The sequence below is a fragment of the Quercus suber genome, unplaced genomic scaffold, assembly GCF_002906115.3.
Source record: "Quercus suber isolate HL8 unplaced genomic scaffold, Cork oak 2.0 scaffold_641, whole genome shotgun sequence".
In the NCBI taxonomy this organism is placed as follows: domain Eukaryota; kingdom Viridiplantae; phylum Streptophyta; class Magnoliopsida; order Fagales; family Fagaceae; genus Quercus; species Quercus suber.
This window is the reverse complement of record NW_027070082.1, coordinates 95644-105178: the sequence shown is the minus strand read 5'-3', so window position 1 is coordinate 105178 and position 9535 is coordinate 95644. Positions and strand designations below refer to the sequence as shown.

Sequence of the window (9535 nt, the reverse complement as noted above, 5' to 3'; positions counted from 1 at the left end):
TTATTTGTGGTACAAAAATTTGTTTGATAATGAAATTTATCTAAAAATTAAGAAGAAGAACCCGCTAGCTATGCTAAAAAAGTTCAAACAAGACCAAGAACATTTTTTTCTTTTTCATTAAACTATCTAGGGTCTAAACCTAGTGAGAACTATTAGATCACGCACCCAAAAAGTTTGGACCCAGTGGGGGGAATCTTTATTATAAGATTTTCAATTTTCCCACTTCAGGATCGAGTCACTGACCAAGCCGAAGTGAAGTAATATTCAATACATGAATACATCTAGTCTAGTTTCATAGACCCAAAAAAAGATATCCATGCTAAAACCTCATGAAGACCATGACTTAATCATTATATAATCATGATTAAAGTTAAACAAAGGCTGGCTCTTGAAATTCATGCCCATTTGTTCAGGCACAAAGGGGTCCACATAAAGCCTGAGCCTGTTGTGGAATATGTCAGAGACCTTTTTTAAAGTTTAATCTTAATTAGAAGAAATTAATAATTATGGAGAAACAGCACTCTTACTAAAAGCATGGGCAGTGAAGGAGGGGCGTGCAGCATGTGGAATCATATGTCTATTTGCGTTTACCAAAATTTTAATTATTAAGATTGCACTTAATTAATTATATTTGCATGGGCACTTAGAGCTAATCATTAAGTTTGGGCTTAATTATAATTTTTTGGGGCAATTTGAGGTTTCACGTGGAGGAAGACGCGCTTTACAGAAACAAAAGTTACCAACCATTTTTTCAAAAAANAAAAAAAAAAAAAAAAAAACCCAGAAACAGAAGGTTGCACCGGCCTAGGGCTTGGCGCCTTGGGTCGCCGCGACCTGGGTCTGATTTTTTCTGGCTCCTTTTTTCTTCTTCAGCTCCTTTCCTTCTTCTTCGGTTTTTTTTTTTTTTCCCTTATGGCTCTGATTTCTTTTTTGCTTTTTTGTTGGTGCTGATGTTCTATTATATATGGCCTTATAAATCGAGTTTCAGAGACTCAATTTCCATGTGGACGCCATGTGAAAAAGTGCCAACTCAGACCCGATCAAAACATGAAAATCGACTCTCAAATACTCAATTTATAGACCCTAAATTGAGTCTCTTAGACTCGAGATGCTAATAAAAAATATAATTTGTAAACACTGCCTGCTAACTATATAGTTGGATATTTATTGCTATTACCCATTTTCGCCCAACTTGTTATATAAAAGAGTTTTTTTTTTTTTTTTTGAGAATAAAATAGTTGTTTTAATTAGTAGCACAAATTTGATCGCAACTCTTTTATATAACATATTGTAATAAATTATTAGTCATTTTCATATAAATTCATTATTTATAGTCAACTATGTATAAGAATTGAGACAAAAATTATGAATTTATTTGTGGTACAAAAATTTGTTTGATAATGAAATTTATCTAAAAATTAAGAAGAAGAACCCGCTAGCTATGCTAAAAAAGTTCAAACAAGACCAAGAACATTTTTTTCTTTTTCATTAAACTATCTAGGGTCTAAACCAGTGAGAACTATTAGATCACGCACCCAAAAAGTTTGGACCCAGTGGGGGGAATCTTTATTATAAGATTTTCAATTTTCCCACTTCAGGATCGAGTCACTGACCAAGCCGAAGTGAAGTAATATTCAATACATGAATACATCTAGTCTAGTTTCATAGACCCAAAAAAAGATATCCATGCTAAAACCTCATGAAGACCATGACTTAATCATTATATAATCATGATTAAAGTTAAACAAAGGCTGGCTCTTGAAATTCATGCCCATTTGTTCAGGCACAAAGGGGTCCACATAAAGCCTGAGCCTGTTGTGGAATATGTCAGAGACCTTTTTTAAAGTTTAATCTTAATTAGAAGAAATTAATAATTATGGAGAAACAGCACTCTTACTAAAAGCATGGGCAGTGAAGGAGGGGCGTGCAGCATGTGGAATCATATGTCTATTTGCGTTTACCAAAATTTTAATTATTAAGATTGCACTTAATTAATTATATTTGCATGGGCACTTAGAGCTAATCATTAAGTTTGGAAAAAAAAAAAAAAAAAAAAAAAAAAAAGCAAGAAAAGGGTTGGGGGTCACAATACCATATGATAGGCTGCACATGAAAATGCTTAGTTTTTCTATATATTAATTAGATTGTTCCTTCTATAAAGAAAATAAAAAGATAGTTCAAAATGAACATATTATAATTTCTATTGAACACAATCTCAAGTAGAATTGTCAAAGGTTTTCCATCACTATGCTATGGTGAGTCTGTAGCAATTTTAGGGTATTTTTTGTAATTTAAGAAGTTTCAAGAGTATTTCGGTCATTTCAAAGGTTTTGACATATTCTTTGTCATTTTAGAGGTTTCGAGAGTATTTTAGGTCAATTTAAATGTTTCAAAAGTATTTTGATCATTTTAAATGATGCATTGTATTATTATTATTATTATTATTATTATTATTATTATTATTATTTTGTCATTTTAGAGGTTTCAATAGTATTTTTGAGGTCTTGGGTATAGTTCGATCATTTTAGGTAATCCAAAGGTACTTTGAGGTTCAAGGAAAATTTGGCATTTATAGGTGTTGAGATATTTTCAATCAATTGATTAATACATTAATTTTAATTGTTTATGTTTATGAATCAAAGAATTGATATAATTCTGTATATTCAATATAAAAAATTTCCAAAGAATGTACAAAATTTCAAAGAATGAATAAAATTCTATACATTTAATATACGCTATTTTTTGAAGAATATACACAATTTTGTATATTCAATATGTAAAATTTTAAAAATAAATAAAATGTGGAATAAATAATCTGATGTTGATGTTTTGAAAAAATGATTAGATATAATAGAAAATGTAGATTCTTATATAAAAATATACATGATTTTTTGCACGAGTTGATGCAAATCCTATTAGCATTGGAAGTGCCACAAAGTAAGGAGGTGGAAATTGGGGAAGTCATTCTATTGATTGGGTAAAGCTTAATGTGGATGCTGCTTGAAAAGAAGGTAGAGCTAGCAACCTAGCATGGTGGTTTTATCTATAAGGGTCCGGTTAACGTGTGTCCTAAGGGCACACGTTAAGTTTTCTATTTTTGGAAACATTTTCTCAAAAATTGAAAAAGCTGTTATTACTTTTTCAATTTTCGAAATTTTTTTTTTCTAAAAATGGAAATTAATATGTGCCCTAAGGGCTCGAAGACTTCTGCCCAAAATGGCTCATCAGTATCTGCTTTCAATGCTAAAACACTTGAAGTTAGGCTAGCAGCTAGCTAGGCAGTTGAGGTTGCATTCCTTTGAGATAAAAGTAAATTGTGACAGATTAATCCGTATCAACTTTATTGTCTAGTTAGTTTTTGTTGACAAATAATAATAAAATAAAAAAGCAAAAGAACTGATACAAATGAAAAACAACAAGGCCAATTTAATTAACAAAAATAAAAGCCTACACAGTTCTTAAACCAACATGATACAATTCTATTATTTTTACACTAAAATACCTATGCCCCTGATTTTGGCATGAGACCAGGTCTCTTATCGGTTATAATTTCAAAGCTTCATACTAATAAGTCCCCCAAAAAAAATACAAACTTATGCATGAAATAGTAGTCACATGCACTTCACCAGAGACATTTGTAAGAGCAAAATCTAGCTTCAAACTAGTTATTTAAGCTCTAGCTCCAGCTCGGCTGACACCATGCTTTGGGTGAAGTGGAGACTTATGATAGTTATGGTGATGCTGGTGCCTATCTTCTTTGCGTTTATTGGGCTTAGGATTGGGCTTTGGCTCAGCTACTTTTTCCTTAATAGCATTGACCTTCTCCAATTCCTCCAAAACTTCATTCATGGATGGACGATTTTTTGGGTCAGATTCTAGACATTTCTGTATTAGCTGGGCCGCACAGAATGCACCTTTAATTGGGTAATTTTCACTTAGCCTTGGGTCCATTATTTTCTTCAGTTTCTTTTTTTCAGAAAGGAATGGTTTGGCCCATTCCACCAAGTTTTGTTCACCGTTGGGCCGATTGGTGTCTAGGGCCCGTATGCCCGTTAGCATTTCGAGCAAAACGACGCCGAATCCGTAGACGTCACTTCTTACGTACAAGTGGCCTGTGGATTCAACATGTGCCAATTTTTTTATTAGAGAAAGTTTAGTGACATAACTATTATTTCTGTAATTAATTTTTATTATTATAATTTTTAAATTGGTAAGTCAATTATGATATGAGTGATATAAAATAGAAAGACAAAAATATCATTTTAGTCTCTACATTTTGAGGTCATTATCAATTTGGTTTTTATAATAATCAGGGACCAAATTAACTGTTATAAAAAAAATAAGAGATTAAATTAACTATAACCTCAAAATATAATTATCAAAATTGTACTTTAACGGTTGAACCAAACAAAAATGATGTAAGTCATTAGGGTTGATGTGAAATGGTAAAAGTGATTACTTCCTCTCCAAAAGAAGAAAACGAAATGACTACTACTAGGTTTCTCAAAAAAAAAGTGACTACTAGTCTCACACGGTATGAAAATAATTGTAAAATAAAATAATGTCATTTTCTCTTATTTTTATTTTATTTTTGTTAATAATGCAAAAGTGCATTGGAGCTGACCGAGTTATATGCTTGACTTTTTCTTTTTCAATTTTTTTAATGCTAAAGTTATATGCTTAACAATCTCTAATAAAAAACTCGGGTTGAATTTGGCACTAGATCACCAGCCCAACTATTTGAACCGATCTAGAATTAATAACTATGATTCTAAATTTCTAATATCATCATGAAAAAAATTAAAACAATATTATTGAGTAGGATTAATTTTTTATTATTTAAAATTTTCTTGAAAAATAAAAGTAAATGTAAATTTGGTAGTTACCAGTTGCAACATATTCAGGAGCGGCGTAGCCATAAGTACCCATGACCCGGGTTGTCACATGCGAGTTCCCGTTTACTGGGCCCAATTTTGCGAGTCCAAAGTCTGACAGCTTTGCGTTGAAATTCTGGAACAACAAACATTTTGTTTTAGAGCCAAACCAAGCAATTGAAGTCAAAACCCCACCGCAAGAAATGTATAATTTGTTCTCTTCTCAAATGAATAAATAAATAAATATATTTATTTATTTATTTATAAAATTTGTTCCAGACTTTATCATAAAATATTTATTAAAAAAAAAGAGTTAGAAAGAGCTTAATTTAATTACCCCATCCAGCAATATGTTGGATGACTTAAAATCGCGGTAGATCACCGACTTTTCTGATGTGTGCAAAAAACTAAGGCCTCGAGCTGCTCCTAGTGCTATTTTGAGTCTCACATCCCATGCAAGTGGTTCTGCACCTCCTATTATTTCATCATAGAGTCAGATCAAATGAACTAAATAAATTAATCTTCTCCATTTTTATTAGTATATATGAAATTGCAAAGAAAAATCCATATATATCCTTTGTTTTTATTACTATCATTCATAGTTATATATATATAGATATATATTTGTAGTTGTAGATATATATGCTTCTTACTTCTGAAGAGGTGGTTTTCCAGGCTTCCCTTTTGCATGTATTCGTAAACAAGGAGGTATTCTTTGTCTTCCCAACAATAGCCGAGGAGCTTAACCAGGTTGGGATGAGAGAATTTCCCCAAGAATTTTACCTCCGACTGTACCCACAAATTAATACATGTAATCAACTTCAACACTATCAATAAATTGATTCACTTCTATCTTATAATCTTGTGTTTTCTTTGTGTTTCTGTGGTATATACAAGTCCTCTCTTCGTCTCATAAATGTATTGTTTATAATTAAATTTGCATGGGAGGAAAATAAAAAATATATATATGTACTTTCTAAAATTTCAAGGTCTAAAGTGATTTCATTGTAACAAATAGAAATTTTTATAGGAATATTTAAAGGTATGTTTCGTGATTTTTTTTTTAATTATAAATTTTTAAATACAAGTTGTATAAAAGTATAGTATACCTATTATATATATTTAAAAAAAAAAAAATGCATCCTTTAAAAAACTATACATAAACTTGAGGCGAAAATAAGAAAGGATTTTAAAGCTAAAACAAACATTCCCTAAAAGGTAATATGCATATTGTTATGATTATTCTTTTAGCAGTCACATGTTTGTGAAAATGAAATTGGTACAATTAATGTACTGATATAGCATAGTTATTTATACATTCATTTCATTCATTTCTCAAAGTAGAACCAGAAGTGTTTATACAACATCTTAAAGATTTATAGAATCACTGCCAATATGAGTAAAATGAAATACTTAGGGCACAAAAACTGTTTTAAAAACAGCTTCAAAAATAAATGAAATTGTAATTCAAAGTGATGATTATCAATGTCAATGTTTGTTCCTAGAAAGATTCCCATGTTCATCTGGGTGTGTACAGTCAGAGAAAACTTGTTCAATTGAATAAAAAACACTAGTATTTCTTCAAAAAGTAGCACGGAAAAATAGCAAAACATGTCGCAGTGGGCCTTCCCAATTCGGAAAAATAGCAAAACATGTCGCAGTGGACCTTCCCAATTATTTATTTATTTTTTTATGGGAAACCTTCCCAATTATTAGTTGTAAAGACTTTTGTTATCAATAAAACTCATTTCTCACCACTAAAAACACTTAAAACTACAAGTAAAAACACCAATCACATGTAATATAAACGTTAATTCATAAAAGCAAAGAGAAACGGCGCCGGTTCTTTTGAATTGTACATAACTAATCTAGACTATTAGAAAATATCAATGAAACATATTTTATACTTTTATGCATTGTGCCTCCAATTTCCTAGTCAACGTACGGTTTGTATTTTAAACTTGTACATGAACAAAAAAGCAAAAAGAAGTTAATTAAAATTTTTAATTACCTGCCATTCTTGCAAGCCTTGAGGGCTATCTGGGTTGGATTTCTTGACTGCAACAGCGATTCCAATACCGACTTTTGATGGTGCGTAGGTGGTCTCGTCGACCCAGCCTTTGAACACTCTTCCAAAGCCACCTTCACCTAGCACCGTGTCTGGTCTGAAATTTCTTGTGGCACTCTTTAGCTCTGCCAAAGTGAACATTTTCAGGTTCGGTGTTATGACCTTGCCGGTGATCGGAGGAGGAGGAGGAAGAGGCATTTCCTCCACCCTGTTGATGTTGTTGATCTCGGCGCTGCTGTTTTGGGTGGTTGCATTATTGCTGCTGCTGCTGCTGTTTTTTGAAGACCACAAGCTTGGTTTGCTATTAGTGATTGATGATGCTTCTGCTTATTATTCAAACATGAAAGCAAAGCTACGTGTCAATCATTCAAACAATAAAGCTTAAAAACTATCAATAATATGAATCAGAGTTATATATATATCGAGTATATATTATTTGAAATCATATTCTTCGTTACTTTGGATTATATATATATATATATATTTAAATTATAATCCAAAATCATATTCTTTGTTACTTTGGATTATAATTATCAAAAAGAAAATATATATAATTCAAAGTAACAAAGAATATGATATCAGATAAAATAAAACGACAGACAGATAAAAGAAATACATGTAATAACCGAACTTTAGTAGTTGATTAAGATAATCATTATCAACCACAAATTTCGGGACATAGAAACATAGCACTACAACGTATGCCTGAAAAAAACTTTCTTTTATCTTAGTTTTCTTGGAAATTTAACCAACTAGAAATAACAAGAAAACCAAGAGGAGAAAAGGGGTTGATTGGTTTGATATATATATATATATATAGGAATAGGTCGGTACCTGGGCTTGAATGTTTTGTGGCACTTGGGCTGCTATGGTTGTTTACACGAGCTCCGAAACAATTTCCCATGATGATGATCTTAATCTATCAATCACTCTATTTTTTTTTTCTGGGTTTCAAGGCATCTATGCTTCGATGCTGTTAGTTTTTTATGTACTTATCCGTGATGTGCGAGAGTACCCGAGTCCCACGAAGGAGAAATGAAAGTACCAAGAAATAGCTAAGCAAGAGAGAAAAGTATAAAGACTTTCACTATGGAGTTTTTTTGGACTCTTTCTCTCTCTCTCTCTCTCTCTCTTTCTTGAATTTGTCGCTAATTACTATTATTATCCTTATAATGTTATAATAATACTTTGTTTTTTTTTTCTTGCCCCTAATACGTGCTAGATAATTAAGGGAGAGAAGAGAGAACATAAACGTAGAAATAAAGCTCGGGTTTGGTGAGAGAGGTCCATATAACAAACTCCCCATAGTCAAGGGCGTGTCACGAAAACCAATCACCGCACGTAGATTTCTTGAGCTGTTGGGCCCATTCAAATAACTATTGATCTAGCTCTGTATTTATTTTTGGTGGCCCAAAAATAAAAACATCCAGTTCTGCATTTTCCTTTCTTCTCATTTGCCAAGATGTGAACACATCTAAAACCACGAATGATGGAAGAGGCGGAAAGTCAAGGTCTTCACAGTGCTTCCACCAAGTATTTTTGATAATTGAATATTGGATTTTAGTCTCAATCATAAGTTTTATAATTTAACTGACACTTTTTAATACTTATTGGTGTCTTAATACGATAATAAAAAATAATTTTCATAGAAATAACATCATAAATTTAAAATTATATCATAATATATATTTTTATTTTAAAAAATGAAAAAAAATTATTTTATGATAGAAGTTAAAGATTTTTTAGAATATAAAAATATATAGTTGGCCCAAAAATAAAAACATCCAGTTCTGCATTTTCCTTTCTTCTCATTTGCCAAGATGTGAACACATCTAAAACCACGAATGATGGAAGAGGCGGAAAGTCAAGGTCTTCACAGTGCTTCCACCAAGTATTTTTGATAATTGAATATTGGATTTTAGTCTCAATCATAAGTTTTATAATTTAGCTGACACTTTTTAATACTTATTGGTATCTTAAAACGATAATAAAAAATAATTTTCATAGAAATAACATCATAAATTTAAAATTATATCATAATATATATTTTTATTTTAAAAAATGAAAAAAATTATTTTATGATAGAAGTTAAAGATTTTTTAGAATATAAAAATATATAGTGTCACCTTATTTAAAGTTAAGTATCAATATAATCTCTTGGGGCCACTCACAAAGAATTCCTCCAGGTAATAACTTGGTGTATGTGGGACAGTGTATATATTTGAAAGAATAGTTTAATACTTAAAGAGTTCTGGATACCCTCGTTTATCAAAAATTTAAAAAAAAAATTAAAAAAAGTCTTTGCAAGATTAAAATATATATATATATATATTTAAAATGTTCACATTTATAGATTTAATAAAATTTTACTTTTTTGGGAGTTTTATTTTTTATTTTTTATTTTTAGGGACTCTTTCAATCATTGAATCTTAAAACTGAGTCAATTCTTACGAAATAAAATTAAGTGAACTTCTACTGTGCCTATGTGGGTCCATCTAGATGGGGCCTTATTTTTATGACAATGATCTTTAAAATAAAAAATAAAAAAATTATGGCAATGTAAGAAAACATCTATATAGTGATGAAAAATGGT

The 9535-nt window shown here is 30.9% G+C and overlaps 1 protein-coding gene across 2 annotated transcripts; it reads right to left on the bottom strand.

Moving 5' to 3' along the window:
- Positions 1-3406: 3406 nt before the first annotated feature.
- Positions 3407-8016, bottom strand: LOC112031928 (probable serine/threonine-protein kinase PIX13). Of its 2 annotated transcripts, none has more exons than XM_024064629.2 (6): positions 7777-8016; positions 6886-7268; positions 5528-5663; positions 5212-5348; positions 4887-5010; positions 3407-4112 (listed from the first exon to the last, which is right to left on the bottom strand). In XM_024064629.2, the coding sequence occupies exons 1-6, from the start codon at positions 7844-7846 to the stop codon at positions 3670-3672; spliced, it is 1293 nt and encodes a 430-aa protein (XP_023920397.2). In that variant the 5' UTR covers positions 7847-8016; the 3' UTR covers positions 3407-3669. The 2 variants fall into 2 exon arrangements, with proteins under 2 accessions (XP_023920397.2, XP_023920398.2); XM_024064630.2 differs by having other exon boundaries at positions 6886-7265; positions 7777-8013.
- Between the last annotated feature and the right edge of the window lie 1519 nt (positions 8017-9535).